Source organism: Anopheles moucheti, chromosome 2, assembly GCF_943734755.1.
Source record: "Anopheles moucheti chromosome 2, idAnoMoucSN_F20_07, whole genome shotgun sequence".
Taxonomy (NCBI): domain Eukaryota; kingdom Metazoa; phylum Arthropoda; class Insecta; order Diptera; family Culicidae; genus Anopheles; species Anopheles moucheti.
Window position 1 is genome coordinate 78,426,134 of NC_069140.1, and position 21,745 is coordinate 78,447,878.

Genomic DNA, 21,745 nt, shown 5'->3' on the forward strand with positions numbered 1-21,745 from the left:
GCTTCATCCAACACTAGTTTTAAGCTGATCATGGCGTTTTTGAGGAATTCAAAATATTTTTAGTGTTCAGCTCTTTTAATTCAGTTTTATATTATTTCAGTTTTATATTATTTTGCATATTACATTCAAATAATCATTTTTTTTAATATCGAATGATTAAGAAGCTGACGTTATTAGTTTCTTTATGTAAACCTCTCTCATTTCAAGAATTCAGTATGTTTTCGATCTGATGGAGGCGCCCAGTACTTTACTGAATTAGGCTATAGTTGATCCATATAAACCGCTCAATAGGATATGAACAGTAAAATTTCACAAATGATTTTCGATTGATTGTTGTAAAAGAATGCTCGAGGTATTTACTAATTGTCAATGCTGAGTTAAACTAGCCTTGTTCATAAACCCAGCCAAAATATGCCAAATGTTCTGCCGGAATATCGTTTATCTAAACCCAATAAATTCTTCGAATTTCGCTTAAAGTGTGTGTAAAAAGCATAAATAACATAAATAAATCAAACTCCTTTTAATTAATGCATTTTCTAAATAATTTACTTAAAAAAGGTTGTAAATCTGGTCATCTTTTTCTAAAGAATATTTCATACATGAGAACCATTTGATGCATCTACTTCACGGTAAATTACAGATTAAGTTAACAGTTAAAGACTGAAAGCTCTGTATTTTCTATTCGTAGAATAAAACTAATATTTCTGCAAACCCCAACATTACTGGTCAGTCATTTAAATATGATAACTTTTGAGAATTGCATCGATTATTTGATTCAAATGTATTAAACAAGCTGCTTCATTAAATAATACTTTTTGTAGCATGGAAAATGTTTACACCTCTGCGCTGTTCTTGTTTTCATTATAAATTAGCATGGGAATAGCTACTATAAAATATATTTAAGAAAAATAAAAGCTTCTTTCTACAACAACCACCTAACGAAGCAAACATTCACTCAATGCTGTTAATTGACGTAAATCGCTTCATGCGCTTTACACGCTTCAATTCCATTTTAAATGTTCGCTTCAATATGGTCGCGCTACGGGTGTAATAAGTATCATTCCGAAATCGATTTCATCGGCTGTTAAAAAGCCATAAACACTCACCATTAACCGGTCTTGCCGGAGTCTCTTGCTGACGTCAAGTCAGAAGTCGGGCCAGCTTAAATGGCGAAACCATTTATAGTACGAGCCCGTGCCCATTAGGCACTCGTCGTCCTACCGTAAAATAAGCTTCCGCATGCTCATTAACCCCGAGTAAACAACGAAATCGGTCCGCGGCAGTGAGGCAAACGGTTTCAAATGGGTAAGAGATTATGATTAGCTTCGGCGAGCGTTAAATCGCAAACCAAGCATCCGGACGACCTCGCAAACAAGACGTCTCTATACGTTCGCACTTTGGCATCAGAATTGGAAAATTGCGACGCTGAAGATGATTAAGATTCTCTCGACGGGGGGATCGGTCTCCTTTTTGACAGTGCATCCGGAAGTTTATTACACCATAATAAGGTATTGTGTGAGCCCTACCACCACCACCACCGTGGGGTGTCTTATGGGGGAATTGAAGAAGCGAACAAAACAAGAGTTCCATATACTGCCAACCAACCGCGACGGCCCTCGGTCTCGAGAAGCGTTACACGAGTTGTTTCCCACGCCAACAATTCGGCGAGCAGTTCCACGGAAATCAGACGGTAATAGATTTTTCAGCTCGCTTCTACATGGGTATGGGTTGTGTTTTTTTTTCCTCATGGCATTTTGGGCACTGGGTGCTACTGTCATGCCATTTTCCACAAGCGAGCAAATTTCCCAGAGATCCTCATTGTGGAAAAATATAAACGGAACGGAATAAAAAAGAAAAGACGCCGGTAACCATTCAATGGAAATAAATAACGATTCACGTGGAACCGAAGCCAAAAAAATAGCTCATTCGTTAGAGTTTTCTCTGTGCCTCTGTCCCTCGGCCTTGCCTAACGTCCCTTCTCAACCTTCTTACGCGGCGGCGATCGTGCGATGGGTTCGTTTGGTGTTGCTTGTTCGAATCGTTGTTTGCTGAAGCCTGATGATTCGGTCGGCTGAAACTGATCCTAATAGGATGTAGTTGTGTAGCATCCGTTATTGGCTAACATACTGCCTGTGGTTGCTGTGATTGGAATTGGATGTGGATACGGTTTGCAAAAGCCAATGCGAAAGGTTAAACATTTTTGTACTGCAAGCTTTAGCTCGGTGGCGCTCAATACAAACGTTCGGCGCGATATATTTTGTGACGAAATCGGAGATTAAGCACATGCGAACAGAAAACAAGCGCTGTATTGTTTGAGTTGAAATAGCAATCGGAAATGGTTTGATCAATATTTGATGATGAACTGTTTTAACGCAAACTGGCTTCGTTCAACCAATTAGCTAGAGGTTTGCTGATGGATTATAAAACATCGTAAACTGATATGTAGCTTGCAGAACATCATGCAGAAGAAATTCCTTGTGGAATCAAGACTTAATACTTAACAAAGATCTCCCTCACGATTAGGTCATTCCTTTGAACTGGATAATAAGATCTAATCTTCGTATAGTCATCAAGGACCTAGCAGTTATCCATACACTAACCTAAATCTGCTTCACGTCAACATCAACTAAAGATGATCGTGATAGCATACGATCGAATCTTCCTTCTTCTTTAGCGACACAGAAACCACAAGAAGTCTTTGGCCATTTCCATATCTGACCTTCTTTGGTTTTGTTTATCTGTATCTGGGATCCGGGGACAGGAGGTTGGTCCGTATTGGATTTTGAATTGGTTCTATCCTATGAATACACTAACTATAAATCCTATCCTCTAAGTCAGAAATAATAAATCGCAATTATTGAGAAGCATTAGCTAGTTTAACGAGTTATCACTTTACGATAGAAAATACGATTGTAGATTAATATGCTTTTCTAACATAAAACATAATAAATCTGTAAATAGATAAAAAAAGAATAAAAGAATAAACGAAACAAAACAGCATAAAATAAATGAATAAAATAAAAAAAAACTATGTGCAGTAATGTAGGGAGTGTAAAGTATGTAAAGAAGCAAATAATATGTCACATATCCAACGATAATAACACACCCAAACATATAAATGATTATATCTTTTATCGGCACAACAACCTCAAGAAGTTTCGGAGATCTGCCATTGCCCCCAAAATGAAAAAAAATGAAAATAATAAATAAATAACAAAAATCATTACCATAAACAAATATGTAAACAAATAAAACAATCAAGGTAAAGGGAAAATATTCAAAATTAAATTATATCAACATTATATGGAACATTAATTAGAATAAGACGATGGATAGTATATTACAATGTAAACTGAAATCATTTACAGTCCTTTCTCGATTTACGCGAATAATGCGTGCGAGAGCAATTCGCGTAACTCGAATTTCCGTTAAGAATTTCGTTTGTATTTAGTATTCAAAGATCAATTTCTTTTTTTCACGGCACAAAGCGCTTTAATAATTGATAATTTTACGTTTATTTCGACAATTATATTAAATTCTTATCAAAATAAATGTTTGTAATATAAAAATGTTACGTTTTTTTGAGAAATTCTAAAAATTGACAAATGAAAATTTTAATTCCACATATAAAATTCCACAAACTGTCAAAATTTTGAGATTTGCGTATTGCGTAACCATTCTACCTGGAGCGCATACAATATGCGCTTACTGGTTTACTGCTCCTGGATTAATCTAAAATTCCTTTAATTCATCAAAACTTCTGAAAAATGGGAACAAATGATCACACATTTCCTCTAAGAACAATTTAAATTATGTGAAAAAAGCGACTTATTCCCCGTAGCATCGGAATGGTATACTGTCCAATGAGCGGGTTAGAATTTTTATCACGTTGAAACGAAATTCCGACTCCACTTCTGCTCCTTTTGGCACGTGTTTTTTTCATTGAACGGCAAGGAAGTGCCTCGGTAGGAATTCCCATTGCTTCATATTTGCGGTCACGTTGTCCATAGAGATGAGCATATTTTGCCGCCATTTTGAATTCCTCCGAGTGTCCTACAATTGCATCCATGATCCATCGCATCACATTAACCATAATGTGATGTGCCCTAAGCATTCCTTCACTTATCCTGCCGACCGTAATGGATGTACTCCATTCCAGGGATGGATGTTGATCGGTTTTATGCATGGACAATAAATTAACATTCACGCAGGCTCCACAAATAAAATTCTCCCTTTCAGCGTTTGTGGTTCGGACTAACTAGGCCTCTTCTATGTTGTGGTCTTGCGAGGCACGTTTTATTAATGTTGGATCACCCCAAAATCGAACCCAACACCGAGCGCCGTGAGCTGCCTGCTTTACCGAGAAGCGAAATTATAAAGCACAGACAGAAGGGGAGCACATTTTGCTTGACAGCAGCCGGATATTCATAATTTATGATCAAAAGCTTGAGGCTTTGCTCCCCGTTAACGTTCGTCATCGGTGGTGGGTCACCCGAGCAAGCTCAGGAGGCTTTTCTGCGGACCCTTTTCCTCGTTGTTTTATTCGCTTTTTGCGTTCTCGTCCGCTTTGCCCGACGTTGGGCCCAACTTTATATCGACCGGTTTGATGAAACGGTTTTAATGTAGTGCGGTTTTCTTTCTTCTAATTTCCACAGGCAACCCTCGGAACAAAACCGCACTGAAGCCGGGCCACTCGTTGATGGACTGGATCCGGCTGGGCAACTCGGGCACCGATCTGTCCGGCACCGGGGGTCGTGTCGTGCCGGTCACCCATGCCGAACTCGCCAAGCATGACCGGCCCGAAGACGCCTGGATGGCCATCCGGGGGAAGGTGTACAACGTGACGCGATACATGAACTTTCATCCCGGAGGTAAGAAAGACACTTGTTTTCCGGTTCAATGAGTTTGGGCGGAGAGTTGGCTGTCGGGTGTTTGGCGGGAACTATTAATAAAAAATACCCTCCACAAGACGAACATCACAATTTGCCTGGGGTGGGTTTGATTTATGATAAAGATGGTTAGGTATATGGCATTATTTAGCAAGTGCCATTATCAGAATGACAAAATTGGCCTTTTTATCGGATCAGTCAAAATGACTCGTCATATTTGCGGATACATACTTCGCATTCTTTTCTGCTCAATATTTGAAGGCGTTTAATTGACGTTCCATGTTATTCTTCCCGGATTATTGATTTTAACAACGAAATTAGCAGAGCACTCTGTAAACCTTCACAACCTATTTTATTTTATTTATGAATTCAACCATTGTACTAGTCAACATGACTGGGATAATACTTGAAATGTCCAAAACTTCCACAACAAATTATCTGGTGATTGTGAAGTACTACCCTTTAAATATCATAGATTCTCATTACAAAGTATTATTTGCTTGTTTTGTTCGACGTTTTTTTCCGTTCGTAGCTATGTAATATATAATAACCATTTAAGTAACTTCCTGATAATAGCTGTAATCATACTCTAAGCCAGTTTTTTTGTACGCGTTTTGACGTTTCCAGGCTTATAGGCTTAAAGGGCTTAGAGCTCCCCATACAACATACCATACCCCATTAGTTAAGCATAGGAAAAAAGGATTAGATGATTGCTTTTCTAATTAAACGTTCGGTCAGCTGCTCAACAAATGTCAAAACAAAGCACTTTGCTTGCTCGTTTATTTCTCGTATGCCAAAAATGATTTTTTTTATTAACACACCAAAAAAAGGATTGTTGAACTGATTTTTTAATATTTTTAATAATCAGACTTATAATTTTTTATTATTTCTTCAAAAACGGCCGGGCCGTATTACTTAGGACTAAACGTAACTTAATCTAGTGTACAATTCACATTTGTGTGAAGACATTTCCTTCTCTAAACAGTAGAAGGTCGCCCTATCCCGGGTGCACTCGGTCGAATAATCAGACTTTTAATTTGTTTTAAATGAGTTGAAATAAAAATTGACTTTCTAAAATTTAATCAATTTTTCTCTTATTGTGGTTCCGCGAGAATGATCCTTTATGTCGTTACGAATCTATTAAGAATGATACAGCCCGATACCTGGATTATTTGGCAGATTCAGGCTGAAAGCTTAAGCTTTCTAACTTATGGTATGATCTGCCCCAATATTGGACGAATCTAATGCAGACTAATAAACCTCCTGGATTCTTTCATTAATAAGAATCCCGGACAATAAACTTAAAATTGAATAACCGAACAATGCTATCAGTACTCCAAAAAAGTAGTCTTCAGATATTTATAAATCTTAGGAAATAATGAATCTTAAGAAGCTCACGAATATTACGAGATTTTCGAAAATTCACGAATCTCTAGATATTCTTTAGATCTCAGAATTAAATACTCGATATCTATACAAATTACTAATGCAGAAGGATAAGAGAGATCTTGAATTATTTATGAATATTCCGATATTCCTGTTACATTGAAAATTCTTGAGTCGTTGAAGGATTTTGAATTTCGAGGTTATCGACTTATCTCTTCTTTGTAGAAGTCCAATTGAGTATGGACAACTCTTCTCAAAATCTGTAATAAAGCACAAGCAGTACTGTTTTATATTGCAATCATTGTGAATTATTGGAGGAAAAATAGGGGGAACCCATCTTGAACCCAAACATATCTGAATATTGTTGAAATTATTTTATACCGCACAGTTACTTCAATTTTAAAATGCCGATTCAAGATGACTGGAAGGTCATTGTAGTGTTAATGTTTAAACTTAAAATTGGAACAAAAAATCATAGCTACACATTTGACGGACATTTTTCTCTGCCTTAAATCCTTTTGCACTATCCCGTCTTCACCACAGTTTCTAATTGGTTCGTTTTGCTTCCTTTTTAAAGGTTCCGATGAGCTGATGCGAGGTGCCGGCAAGGATGCGACGAGACTGTTCGAGGAGGTGCACGCTTGGGTGAACTACGAATCCCTGCTGGCGAAGTGCTACATCGGTCCGCTCCGTAATACAGTTACCATCAATCTTGCCGACAGCGGTAATCCCAACAGCAAGCTCCCACCGCCACCACCGTCGTGGACCGCAAAGGCTTCCAAATCAGACCCATCCACGAACGTGACAGCCACAAATTCCTCCCCCACACCGTCGGTCAAGGATACCCTCGATGCTGCCCCGATATCACCGCCACCCCTCTCGATCGTCAGCTCGGCCAGTGACGATTCGCTTAAGCTGTCCGTACCGATCGTGCCCCGATTCGACTGGATACAGAAAACGTCCGAACTGACGCTCATCTTCTACACCCGTTCGCTGGCCAATCCGGGCGTGATGGTCGAGTATGTGGACCATCTCGAGGTGACAGTTAACATTCTGGTCGAGTCAAGCGTCCAGCACCGGTACCGGTTCCATCTGGCCAACAACGTACGGTGGCCATGCACCGCCCGCACATCGCTCGAGTCGGGCAAAATAGAGCTGATGTTCCACAAGCTGTGCCCGGCACTATGGACCAGCTACGGCCAGATGACGTACGAGCGGCGGGAAAACTGTGAGCTGCAGCTGCACGAGTACGATGTGGCAACGCGAATTGAAATAACGCACGATTCGTGCGCGTTGCTGTTGCGGCCGAAGAACAACAGCCTGCTGCAGGTTACACCGGTCGGCTATCACGTGTCCGTGTCCGCCTCCATCGAGGGCGAGTACGTATCGCGCAGTTACACACCCGTGCCGGCCAGCTGCGTGGGTACGGACTGTCCGGAAACGTTCGTACCGCTGCTGGTGAAATCCTACCCGGACGGGTGTTTATCCAAGCATCTTACGCGGCCGGTACCGCTCGGTACATCGCTGCAGGTGTCCCAGCCGAGTGGCAACTTCCTGCTAAGCAAACTGCGACATCACAATCGATTTGCGCTGCTGGCTGCCGGCAGTGGACTGACTCCAATGCTCGCCTTACTGCACTATCTGCTCGAACGGAACAGCAATCGGATGTAAGTGAAGGAATTGTACCCCAAAACAAAAAAAAAGTTAATTTCCGGTGATTAATATCTGCTGGTGGTTCTGTTGCTTAAGGGAGAGATTTATATTGATCAATTTATTTCTCCCAACACACACACCATTGCCACCAGCCGAAACCTTTTCTGGTGCGGTTGTTTTTGGCGGTTTTCCCATGGTTAAACCCGCTTCGCTCGGTTGCAAACTAATTGGAAAATAAGCTCGGTTGAGTAAATGCTTCGCTCTGCGATGCGGTCGGTGGTTGTTGTAACTCACGCGTCATTAAAATGACGGTGAGTGTCGACTGTGCGGGAACGCAATTCAAACCACATACAGCCACTGGATGGATTTTTGCGCTTTTGTGCCGGCTAACTTATTTACCTTATTTGGTTTGATTTGATTGTAATGTGATTTTCAGCTTATTTGATGTAATTTTTTTTAACGTTACGCTATAAAGCTTTTTGAGCAATATTTCCCTCAAAAAATCCTAAAGGCAACTTTAATTCAATTATGTAATAACATTTTCCACTCGAAACAAAAATATGTGCCTGCCCTGGAGCAGCTGGAACCGACAGCAACGATAAATGGTTGCATTTTTATCCATACAGCACATGTAGAGTACAAATAAATACAAAACAAAGCGCAAACATCCACCTGGAACCATGGAATGTATTGGGTGCACAAGTATATTTTGAGCATTTTTCGACATTCAAACCAATTCCGTTTTCCAAACCAATGAGCACTCACACACGGACCACTCGGAAGCAAGTTCGTATTATATAATATCCTTCTATAGATTCACTATCATTAAGGCCGTTTTTTTCCAATGAGCTGAGTTCCATATCGTTGTCCAATGATTGTTGGATCACTAGTGATTGGCTCACAATACATGATCTCCTTGCGATCCCACCACGCGCAGTGTATAATTTGGTTGCCTAATGACTAATAAATATCCTGAGAATAAGACACCTGAACTCTTAAATTCCTGTCTCCGTTACGTACTCCCGAAAACCGCTCGAAACTTACTTGTAAACTCAATATGTAGTTCCTACCTTAGCATTGACGTAACTCAATTTTTGTTGCACTGTTGTACTGTTTTCCCTCCACATTTATCCACTCTTATTTTCTCCCCACACACACACAGAGAACACATCTGTCTGCTGTACTTCAACAAAACCGAGGCGGATATCTGGTGCCGAGAGATGCTGGAAAATTTATGCAAAAAGGACAAAAGGTAATTTATTATCTTGAATCTGATGCTCTGCTTTGTTACGTGCGTCTGGTGTGCGCTGTGCCATCATCCACCTGTGCGAGAAGTACACACGGGTCCTTTGGATTCTTTTTGTTGTGGTTGAGATGGAATCGAAACTATGGTCACTGTTCCCGCTTGCATAACGCAAAACGCACCGATTCGGAAGGAGGAATACGCAACGCACGCTGGAGGGACACGATCGGTTTTTGCCTCTGCGACGAATTGAAATCGTTCCAAAATCATTGACACAAGGGCAACTAGCCCCCGAGCTGCTGCTGTCTAGCTGTGTTTCTCCTATCATCGCACTGTACCGTGCGTACTCGTGGTTGGCGTACAATGTGGAGGCAATTGTGCGCCTACCCCCCCCCCCCCCCCCCCCCCCACAGCTACACCATCGTTTGCTTCCGGCTGAACAGTTTATACTGAATTATTCATGATCTAAGCTCCTTCCAATTGGACTAACACCGTACCGATGACGCGTTACGCGCTCCAAAACGGTCCTATTCCAATCATGCTAACTGAATGATAACGAAGGGAAACACTCAATGATGCAGTGTGTAAATATGGAGAACATTTTGGACTAACCGTGCAAACGGATGCAATGTTCCGGGGGGGCGTGAGAACTTTTCGATGCGCACGGATATGATTGTAAGAAACAATTTTAAGAATATGTTTTACTTTTTTGTATGAAAATTAATTTAGCTTCATATACAAATACCATAGGCGCTACTTCAAATACTTGGTGCAGAGTCAGCGCTTTGTCATATCCCAATCATCGTCGTCGTTTATCGTTGAGGAATTTTTGAAAAAAAAAAATGTTTGAAGTTCGGAAAGAGCATGTTGTTTGACAGCAAACACAAGCTTGCTTTGATGCTCGGGAAAGGAAAGATTTATCGGACGACAATCTATCACAAATCTTGAACGTTGAAAGCTTTGAAGTACTGTTGAGAGTTTTTTACATGCGTAGTGAAATTAACTTGACGGAAAATGTCATTACAGTGCTACGGTTCTAAACAAACAACCAGCTTGTGCAAGAGGACAATATTAATACTGGTGAGGAAAAGTGGAGGGACATCTTGAGTGTATGTTCGGAAGGAACTTTAACAATTTTGAAATCCGAAATTGAAAAAAATGAAGCCCCTAAAGCTCTTTTCATGCTTTAGTTTTCTTATGTTGAAGCCAAAACTGTCATGAAGTATTAAATATTTAAAGACCTTCTTGGTCTTTTTAATTTAATAATGTCAATCTGTATTAGAAAAGTCTTGGGTGGATACCGTAAATCCATTTTCTATTTGTCTCCAGTATATCGATCAAGAGGAATTACGGCTAAAAATTGCAGCTATAAAATTTTTCTATGAAGCAATCCCCTTTCAAAACCTAATCCACTCCGTGAAACTCGCGGTAAACTCCCCTTGGCATATAGCGAGAACCGTATTATACACGCACGCAATAAAATCGACCAACTATCGACAGAATTTCCCCCGTTGAGATGAAAGCTCAAAATTGCTCTCCACAGTATTGAACTGATCGTGTTATGACAGTCGATTTCAGTCGAACTTTTCAATTCCCTGCGGAGCATCCGGTGCCGTTAGTGTACGAACGGTCCGAATTTCCTGTAATGCTATTACCAAACTTGTCGAAAGCATCGCTCACAACTGGTGAACGAATGAGAAGCTGTTGCGTATGTGGCGTATCTTCAACTTGGATAATCTTTTTCCCTTCTGTTTGCTAGCAATACGGTTGTTGGCAGTTGAGGGAATACACGCTTACTTACTCACTAAATCCCGTACAGAAACTTGCACTAATGTGAAGCGTCGTGGGATTTATGTTGCATATCGAAGAAAGGTTATTTTCTGGTTGAAGAATTATATAGAGCTCATAAGTAACTTCAGGAAAGTGATGAATTTGTCAGCAGTAGTTTAATATAGTTCCGTTCTTTAGCCACTGGAAATTGAGAGCAATCATCCAAGTTTTAGTCTTCTCTGTGCAGAATAGTGAGAGATCATCGATTTCTTTTGCAAGCGTAATTTGAAGATCAAGATCTCGCTATGTATCTTCGCGATCAGAGGTTCTAAAACCACTGGAACAACGTGGCGAACACCAAAATAAAAGCATATCTACGGAACGTTACGGATAAATAATGTCAAAGCATCTGGCTTGCTTTGGATGGCCTAAACCCCTTCAAGTGCTTTAACTAAAATCCTTGAACGTATTTACAACTAATCAACCACTTCTAACTGATTTAACGAGGATATTATTTATAAGTTTATTATTTTAATATGTGGTTGAAGAATGCATATCAATCATCTCCCTTATCAGAAGGCGCAAAATATACGCCATTCTTTGGTGGGATGATCACGTCACGTGAGAGACACCAGACAAACCTATTGAATAAATCCTTCTAGAGAGCATTTTCAGAGTTCGTAAACCCGGTAAGAATTAGAGATGAGAATAATCACTCTTTTCAAAGATTTGAAACAGAGTCAAAGAGTGGGTTTAAAGATTTGAAACCTTTACTCACTCTTTTGAGATTCATTAAAAGTATTACACTGCATTAATGTTTTTACCACTCTTTTGTGCCTATACTCATTCTCACTCTCTGTGCCGACTAGAAACTCACACAGGAGTGAGTATAACTGTTTTATCACTCTTTGGATTATAATCACTCTGCAAGAGTGAGTAAAAGAATATTATCACTCTTTTGAGATTGTAAACGCTGATGATGAGTGAGCAAACGTGTTTTGTCACTCTCTTTGAATTTTAATGCTCGCCAGGAGATTTCGGGTTAGTAAGAGAGAGTAAAATGTGTTGTTTCTCTTGTTGGATTGTAAACATTGAGTAAAATAGGAAGAGTGTAAAAGAGAGTGACAGTGTTTTATTGTGAGTGACATTTTACTTTCTTTATAATAAACCATTTTAAATAAAAAGATGTTAATAATCATATTTTTTTATAACAACATCATTTATTCATGGAAAATAATTCGTATATAACATCCATCAATTAATTATTCATTATAACTTTTTAATATTAATCACACCTACAGAATTATTTGAATCCAAAAGGAGTGATAAAACACTTTTACTTACTCCTATTCATCGATTTCATTCCAAAACGAATAATAAAACACTGTCACTCTATTTTACACTCTTCCTATTTTACTCAATGTTTACAATCCAACAAGAGAAACAACACATTTTACTCTCTCTTACTAACCCGAAATCTCCTGGCGAGCATTAAAATTCAAAGAGAGTGACAAAACACGTTTGCTCACTCATCATCAGCGTTTACAGTCTCAAAAGAGTGATAATATTCTTTTACTCACTCTTGCAGAGTGATTATAATCCAAAGAGTGATAAAACAGTTATACTCACTCCTGTGTGAGTTTCTAGTCGGCACAGAGAGTGAGAGTGAGTATAGGCACAAAAGAGTGGTTAAAGGAGTCATAAAAACTCTTCGTGCTGATTTATACTCTTTTACTCCCTCGAAGGTTTCAAATCACTCACTCACTCTTACTCAGCGTACACATCTCTAGTAAGAATCATATAGCTCATATAGCCATTCCTTGTATAAATTCCACTTGTTGTTGCTGCTCAGTCCTGCTGTAATAAACCGTTGAGTCTCTGACCCCCTTGAATACTCCATGGACTCCCAAATCCAGAGTTTTAAACCTGCAATGGCTCCTTTGTCCATGCGATCCGAGAATTGATTTATATTTTGTGTTGTTCTTCTTAATGATATGAACAATCAATCAGAGCTCCAGTAGGTCTTTCTGGATATCTTCGTGACTTAAACCCATCCTCTCACCATTCTTTCCTTGCTTCCCATACTGCCCATACTGTCATTTGGGGGTCTTATACGATGTCAAATCCTTGTTTCAGAAGTTGTAACTTAGAGAGCTTGGACAATTCCGTTCTGATTCACGTATAAAGAGCTAATGCACTCGCCTCGTCGGTTTATACTTGCGGACAGGTCGCTCCACTTACGTTATATTCCGTTCAACCTCGTTCAACAAGGCGTTCGAAGTGCATATTTCTTCCTGTTTCATAACTTGTTTAATTACTTTTACATTCAAAGCATAATTCACCCTATCTGTCCTGATAGATAGTTCAACGAGGGGACTTTTCGGGAACTGCAGGAACAGAATTTGACGCACGAAGTACGTTCGTTCACTTGAAATAACTGAAGGCACTGTACAGGTTTATTTTTTCTGACCCAACTGTAGGGTGGGCCCTGCACATGACATGAAGGCATGACGGCCATTGAACATGAGAAGCTTTTTCAATCTTTAGAGCAATTTAATTTTACTTCCACTGTACTTATAATGAAACGCAACTCAGAACCACTGAACTAGGAAGATTTCACGCCAAAAACAACCACCAAAAATATTTCCCTGAAAAACTCGCCGAATCACCTAGCAGCTGATGGCTAGCATTAATTAGTTCTTGCTTGATGGGAACTGGGAAATTGTTGTTTGTGAAACTAAACCGTCTACTCCAGCATACAGTACCTGATGATGAGTGTTGCTGAATCACTTGCAGCACAAGGGCTGCATGATGCACAGACAGAGAGAGTGTCTGCAGAATGTAGAAAATAAAATCTATTGTATGAAAAACCTTCTACCTGTGAGGCATCGATCGTAAACGACGGTAAAAGTTGTCCACACAGGAAAGAAGTAACGTTCCATTCCAGAACACGACGCTCTATCCTTCCCATGTTCGTCCGGCAATCGCAATGCTTGAAGAAAATACGTTTAATCTAACTTGAGCGTACTTAGTTGCTTCGGTTTCGTTCCACCAAGCGGGTGGTACGGTTCAGCCACCACCACCATCTCGAGGTTCCGGTCCGGATGTGCGCATATCGAATTGAGCAGCGAACAGTGACCATCCAGGATGCAAGGGAGAAATCCCGGTTGGGAGAAGTTTCTATTTTAAGTTGGGAGCCAGAAATTAAATTAACATATCATCTACTGCCGCTTCTTCAATGTCAGTGCTTTAGTGTCAGTCTTGGGGAACGCCTAGGAAAAATGACGAGGATCACTGTCGTATAATTTCCTTACTTTAAGCAGAAGAAATTTGCATTCAAATTCATTTGCGGCTGCAATGTTGGACATCCAGAAACGTTGGACCATTTTGAATGGCTTGGAACAGAAGCTTGGAAGTAATAGATTGATGATTTGTATAACACTTGAAGCAAAGAAATTATTTCACAGTGCGTGGGAATGGTTATTGAAATACTAAAGTGCTTTCAGTACCGGAGATAGAAATTTGCGGAAAAAGCCTAACCGCTTGAACCGTTTTTTTCCCTCAACCTTCCTCACTCTGTGCCTTGATCGGCACTGACACAATATAATAAATCGAATTCTGACTTTTCACTCTTTCTTCCGTTTTTTCTTCTTCGCTCCTTTTCCATTCAGATTCACCCTGAGGCATTACTTATCGGAGGTGGAACTTCCGGACAGGGATGGTACCACGACGAGTGACGAAAATCGTTCGACCTTCGTCCATGGTCGCGTGACGCCGGACATCATACGGCAGCTGACGACGAAGGATTCACCTCTGTACGCCACCTACCGCTGCCTGTGCGGACCGAAGCCGTTCAACGAGCTGTGCCAGCAGTACTTCCAACAGCTGGGTGACGATAATCCGAAGCATCTGCACTGTTTTCAGGGTTAGTAGTAAGGCAGATGAGAAGCGAGAAATCAACCCCGCCCTACCCGAGAACGACCCATTCCCGCGGCGTATGTACGGCGACATTGTGATAGAACCATTACCACATAACAATACGGGGCGGCGTGCATCGTGTACACTGATTGGCTGATATGACACGAAACAAAACAATTCCGAAATTGCATTGCATAGCAAGCAAACCCGATAGACCGACCGAGAGAGTTTCAGTGCGCACCGATAGTTTGTATTTAGCGCACCGCAAAATGTGTAGAAAATGAGACGCTTCATGCACCAACAAACCAGCACGTAGAGCAGCGCTTAGTGAAAGCAGAAATACAGAAGGGCACAATTTCACGCACGCGTTAGCAGTGTTACTACTATTTTCTGTCAGCAAACAAACAAAACAAACAAACAAAACAAGCACCAGGCACCGTTCGCAACAAACAACAATTCATCAGGTGTAGAGTTGTGTCATAATAATCCCCATGCGCTGGGAGCAGATAATTAGCGTGCGTAAGAGTCAGATGACAGGGAAAACAGTTTTACTTTGTAACATTGAGAAATGAAGTCCTTTTTTAAACAAAAAAAAACGTGGGAACCGACCCCACAGACAAACAGAGCGTCTCTCCGAACAGGTTCAACATATGCACAACGCGGTACAGGATGGGTTTTCTTATTGTAATCCCCAAAACGGAAACAGAAACTTCTTTAGATGCATTTTTTAAAATTGTTGATTACGTACTTAAGGCCTTGTTTTTTTTGTATTAAACCCCCACACACACAGCAAACAAAAAAAAGGTACTGATTGTTATCCGTAAGTGCGACGTTGTGGAAAGTAATAGTAGTAAAACAAATTAATACGAATGTTACGGAAAAGAAAATGTAGCAAGGGGCTTTTTATATCCCTTCCTTACACACCATCTTATTGGGGTGGGGTGAGAGAAGGGTAGGAATAAATGGGGAGGGAAGCGGGTGCAAAAAAACACGTGAAATGAATAAGTGTATAGTAATATAGCAAAGCGAAATATAAACCGAACCGAGATGTCTATTTTCAAAACAACTTAATCTGGGTGTGTTTTGGTTTTCCTTTCCATTCTTTATTGCTTTCCAATTAAGTGAACCGAAAAGAGGAAAGAAATTGCGCTCTGTTTCTACATTTCTCCTTTCCTTATTCTTCAGCTGGGGCAGGTTGTCAGAAAATGTTATTACTGAAATAAATGTGAATGTGTTTTTTGTTTAAATTTCAGAAACCCACTTTAGTTGTTTTTTACTAAAGAATACACCTTAGAACTCTTCATTATATCCCATTTATGACAAGTTTACGTATATGTAGCCAATTTATTGACAATCTTTTAAATTATATGGTTTGACTTTTACCGTTTAAAAAATATTGGCTATTGTAGTTAGGTAACCGTTAGAAAGGTCAACCCATGCAGTGGAAAACAAGTGGAAAACTGCGTAGGGAATCGCTTAGCACCAAAGATCTAACTAAGACTGGATATTTTTCAGTAATTGATCTATAGGTCCATTCATCATACAGGTTTTTCTAAGTTTCTGTTACATAACTGGACGTAAACTAAAGCGGTTTTCAACGATACATTATGCTCATCAAAATCGATGTGCCAGGGATACTTCTGATCCAGCGGTTACCTTCTGACATCCGAAAATGAATATCTACAGGTGTGGATGAAACCGAATCCTATCCAATCACACAACACCCCGAAAGAGCATCCCCATATCAATCTCCTCGAGATGTATATTAATAGAGTCGATATACCTCAAGGTGGCAATCCTTTAAATGTGAACGATATGAGGACCTCATCCTACTTTAAACCATGTTCCATGCGAATAACTACCAGAAAACATGATTCGCTCCGCAAAACCCTTTACATGGCCAGAATTACGAATGCAGTTTGATAATAGTTTAAACATTTTTCTTATACAGAATAACGGCCAGATGTATGAACACCGTTTGCTTACGATCTGACATTTACCTTGGCCAGAATCTATCATTCAAGGGTTACTGATCGCTCGTCTAACTCGGTAAGCTTTGCTGGTATTGTTCAATTCTGGCCACGAATATCCAGCCAGGTATTTGTTATTGGGATTTTGGGCTAGCGATTACCGAATTAAAAAAAAAAACAGTGATCCTTGTTACAGAACTAATAAAAGAATCACCCTGTCCGAACATTTTTTTTGTGAAAAATTACTGAAATTGAGAAGTTCTAGACAACTGAACTCCTTTTTTTTTGTCAACCCTACAGAGCTTTTGTAATGCTTTCTGGTTTTAATGCAACATATAAAGACCGTAACAAAATACATCAACTAAAGAACATTCTTAACATCTGTAAGGCTACATTTTAACCCAAAAAACTGTTTTCCACAGTTTGTAAAAGATGGCATCTGTACGGGAAGCTTGCAACAATAATTCCATCTTGATGAAAAGAGTGGTAAAAAACAACCACACGACTAAACTAATGAAAAGGATTGATTAGAGATTGTGTTTGTATTATCCTTTTTTCTATTTGACTTTGTAAATGGGACACGTAATGCAGTAAAGGGTATCTTAGTTTTTTTATCAAAGGATAAAAGAATCGGGTAACATTACTTTTCTGACAATCTTTTCCACGAGCTCCAAAGGCAATTGGTCTACAAACGGGATGACTTACTGACGTACGTGTGCGGCTTACACTTTTATGCTGCCTTACTGGTATTACTAACGATACACTACTATAAAGTTCGTGAGAATCTAACAAAAAAAACTGTCCTCATGTTTCCGCTTATTCTAACCTAAAAAACACACCAATTTCATTTACCTAGTAGAACCTACCTTCTAAAAACGAATCGTCCTATCTATAACGATCCAGTATTGCACCTAATCTACTGCTGATTCCTCCTCCGGTACGTGCGGAATGTGCGGCAGGCGTGTGCGTACGCATGATGTTACTACCAATCGGGGGGGAATCGATATTTTCATTACTCTAATTTTGGCACAATATGCTGCGACTCGTGTATGCGTCTGTGTGTACGTGTGTGTATGCGCGTGTGTGTGTTACTTCCTCCTCTCCCGTCCTACATACGTCCCGTATCGAAAAGCGCGTAAATGCTTTGACACTTGACAAACGACTCACGCCCGATCCGTGTCCATCGGAATGTCCTGCAAATATCGAATCGAGTCATTAAGTCAAGCTACAGCTGTAGTATCATTAGTGAAAGGTAAAAGGCAAAAAAAAGAGAACGAGCCACATCCATTCAAACATTCATCTTACCCACTTCGGCTCCTCTACACGTCCGGGAATCGATCCATCCTCCTTCCCCCCATCCAAACTGTACGCGGTCACTCCCGACCGACTGCCGACTGCCGGTGGTTTAATTTAGATAGCATGACTCGTACGTCGGTACCATGTACTTAATGTTGATGAAAGCGTCCTCGCCACCGTGCCGCTCCAGCACCTGCAGCGTCTCGTCAATTAGGTCGCCCACGTTCATGTTGTTCTTCTGGCCGTAATCGATGGCATCGCCCGAGTTGACTGTTTTAATGGGCACGCAAGAATGATAGAATTAATGATACAAAGTGGTATACATCAATAGGTAATGAGTTTCACAGAAATTACCGCTTTACGCGGAAAGGTATTGTGCCGTTTAAATGTGGCGGGGAGGGAGGGAATTGAATTTCGTGCAATGGAAAATAGAAACAAAACTGATAAATTTGATAATTATGGCTTTATCATGTTTGCTTTGTTATCAATTAATTATAAATGACGATTTAATTTTTAACGCACCGGACTATTAATCTATGTTTTTGTAAATTCGTTTGACCGATTTCTATTGCTATGAACCCATTGCGTTAATAATCCCTGTCGAAAAATAGGAAATTTTTATTTAAATGTGTTTCAATATCAAACACTGTCATATTAGTGGAACAATCGATAAAGAAAGAAAAACAAGCCCAGAGTTAATTCAACACTAAATTATTAACTAATATCTTCTTTTCAACATATTTTAGTGTATAGAATAGAATACAAATACCATCTTCTTCTTCCTTTTCTTCTTCCTTTTCTTCTTCTTCTTTTTCTTCTTCTACTTCTACTACTTTTTCGTCTTCTTATTATTATTATTATTTATAGACACAACAACCTAAAGAGGCCTGTTATTTCTGGCTTTCGATGACTTTATTCACCGCTACCCGGATAATCAGTCCTGCGTCCGGACGATTGGTTCAATAATGTCGATTGATAGTGGCAAAGGAAAGCTTAGTAGATACATGGATCTTGAGGGGTTTATGAAGCTTTGAAATAAATATTTAGTTTCATTCACATTCGTGAATCCAAATCAGATTAACCCAACGCTAGAACACACCGAACACACATGTTGTGTAATATTTGTTGTATTTGTATGATTTTAAGTACAATATTTTGAAACGAATTCATATTACAATTCCGTTAATACAACGTGACAACATTCAACAGGGGAGTTTGAAACGAAAATAGCAAATAATATAGAATATTTTTAATACGACTTCATCCACTTGCGCCATCTGTCGGAGAGTAGTGGTACCCCTCATTTTCCACGTCTTTAGCACGTGGTGAGCGTTAAATGCGAAGAATCACATATTTTATTTAAAGCCTTCTCGTGTCTTCAGTGCAATTTAAAAGCTGCAATTCTATTCTTAGCTTATAAATAGAACCCGATCGATATCAGTTGCAGTCGCAAAATTAAACGTCAGTCGTTTGTTTTGCAAAGTACTAGGCGTCTCCATTCGGGAAGGAATTATGATTATTATTATTGTTATTATTATTATTATTAATAATTGTTGCAATTTTATGAAATTATATCGCAATAATTAAACTTTCCTATTAAAGATAACATCTTAAAGTATAAAATTAATAAAAAGAATACTAATAAAAAAATAACCTCATATAATTTGCTCCAAAATACAGACAAATTGTTCATTTTCCGCCCAATTACATTCGAGATGGACAGCAATTCACGAGTAAAAAACAAGAGTGCATTAGGGAAATTAATGATCCCTAAAAAAAGGCACAAAAATACGGTCACCGAAGTGAACGAACCCGATAAGGACGAATGTTACCGGAACACGAACGAAGAACGAAACTCTCCCACGTGTCACAATCAATGATAATCAAAATGACTTTTTTTGAGCAAAACAACAAACCCCATTGTCTCTGGCACGCTGAAAATCCATTAATGTCACATCAATATGAATTAGTTGCCGATAAATTAACTCGATAACAGCTCGATGCTTCGCGTTTAGGACCTTCTGAACTTGGGGAGAAAAAAAACTCCAACCTTGGTTGCGAAGATTCCTATCCTATCTGGCGTGCCTTCTGTTCGCTATAATACTTACTGTTTTTCACCTTGTACGCATTAAACATGGGCAGCAGCTGGCGATAGAACGGCACAAGGGCTGGCCCGATCAGATCCGACGACATTACGAGCTGCTGAATTATTTTCAACGTAACGCACATTACTTCCACGTTGCGTGTGTTGAGCGCATCTGTGCGCGTGCAGGGATGGTCGGTTGGAAGAACAGTTTGAAAATAAAGCGTGGAAATGGGAAATTGAAAGCAATTAAAAGCAGCGTCTACACTCCGCCCAGAAGGCCAAAACCCAACACTTACTCTTAATCGGAATAATTAGCTGCGGAATGACGGGATAGATCTTGTCGCCACCGTGTGCCAACAGGTCCTGGACGCCCTGCCGGGCGTACGTTTTGTATGGGTGGCGTGTTTCCGACAGCCCGTCAAAGAACAGCGGCAGATACAGCCCGTAATCGAGCTTATCGATGTCGACCGTCCAGGCAATCTTATCGCCACCGGTCAGATACTCCATCTTGATTGGCAGATCACCCCGTTCGTAGTACATCCGGAAGGAGGTCGCCTTCGGTTGTATCATGTATCGCTCTGTGTGCGTATGTGCGTGTGATGATTTACATGAAAAAGAAAGAAATAATTAATAAACAGAAGTAATACAAAGAAACACCCAAACAATTAACAAAAAAGGAACAGAAATTCTAGAGCATGAATATGTGTGTGAGAGAGAGCGAGACCACCACCTCAAAACAAAAAAAAGAAAATCGTACGTTTCTGCGCCTTCGGTGGCCCCATTACGAAGGTGTTCTTCTGGAGCGATTCGATCGAAAATGCTGGTACGGGTCGCATCGCAGCGGAAGCACTTTTTACACTGCGAACGGGTTTCGCTTTGACCATGGCCGAACGTGGCCGGACCTCGAACAGGAAGGATGCAGATTTAGCCATCGTCGCGGATTTTCGGGTTTTTCGGATTAGTCTTTTCGGCAGAATATATATTTAAAGCACGGCAAGGACACACGCAAACAAACACAAATACACAAACGCGCGCGTGCTTCCCCCACCACCCCGTGAGCACTGGTTCTGCTAGTGAATGGCCGTTGACTAAAGGGCCTTCTTGTCTTCAAAAATGAACACGAATTTCGTTACGTTTTGCACCACAAAAACAGTGCTCCAGTGGCCTTCAATTACAGTTGCAGTTACACTGTTCGCACGGTACTTAATGCTACGGGACAGTCCTGGTGGGCCGGAACCCGCACCTTTGGCCACACGTCCACACGGTTTCACAAACGGCAGATAGAAGAACGATGATAACAAACAAACACACCGCTTTGCGCTGGTGCATACTTTTACACCCCGCTTACTCGGGTGGTGTGTGAAAATATTTCGTTTTGGTTTGCTTTTCAACCATCCATCGCCATGGTAACGGCTAAATGGGTGCACGAACGCGTATCGGTGGTGGTTTGGAGTTTTTTTTTTTTCGTACTGCCGAGTTGAGCCTGTCGGGATTTTGTGAGGCCGACTTGCGCCCAACAGTTGCATGGCAGTGG

The 21,745-nt window shown here is 40.2% G+C and overlaps 2 protein-coding genes across 3 annotated transcripts in view; one reads left to right on the plus strand and one right to left on the minus strand.

Moving 5' to 3' along the window:
• The window catches only part of LOC128308652 (cytochrome b5 reductase 4), a 54,620-nt gene extending 38,724 nt beyond the window's left edge, over nt 1–15,896 (plus strand). For both annotated transcript variants that reach the window (XM_053045513.1, XM_053045512.1), the window contains 4 exons: nt 4,656–4,871; nt 6,853–7,942; nt 9,091–9,180; nt 14,613–15,896. In XM_053045513.1, coding sequence (XP_052901473.1) covers nt 4,656–4,871; nt 6,853–7,942; nt 9,091–9,180; nt 14,613–14,871 — 1,655 coding nt within the window. In that variant the 3' untranslated portion in view covers nt 14,872–15,896. The remainder of the gene's footprint in view (nt 1–4,655; nt 4,872–6,852; nt 7,943–9,090; nt 9,181–14,612) is intronic.
• A 2,338-nt stretch (nt 15,897–18,234) lies between these two features.
• LOC128298344 (parkin coregulated gene protein homolog) lies at nt 18,235–21,143 on the minus strand. The gene is made up of 4 exons (XM_053034094.1): nt 20,969–21,143; nt 20,508–20,789; nt 20,234–20,383; nt 18,235–18,395 (listed from the first exon to the last, which is right to left on the minus strand). Exons 1-4 carry the CDS (start codon nt 21,141–21,143, stop codon nt 18,235–18,237), a joined length of 768 nt encoding a protein of 255 aa, XP_052890054.1.
• Nucleotides 21,144–21,745: the final 602 nt, after the last annotated feature.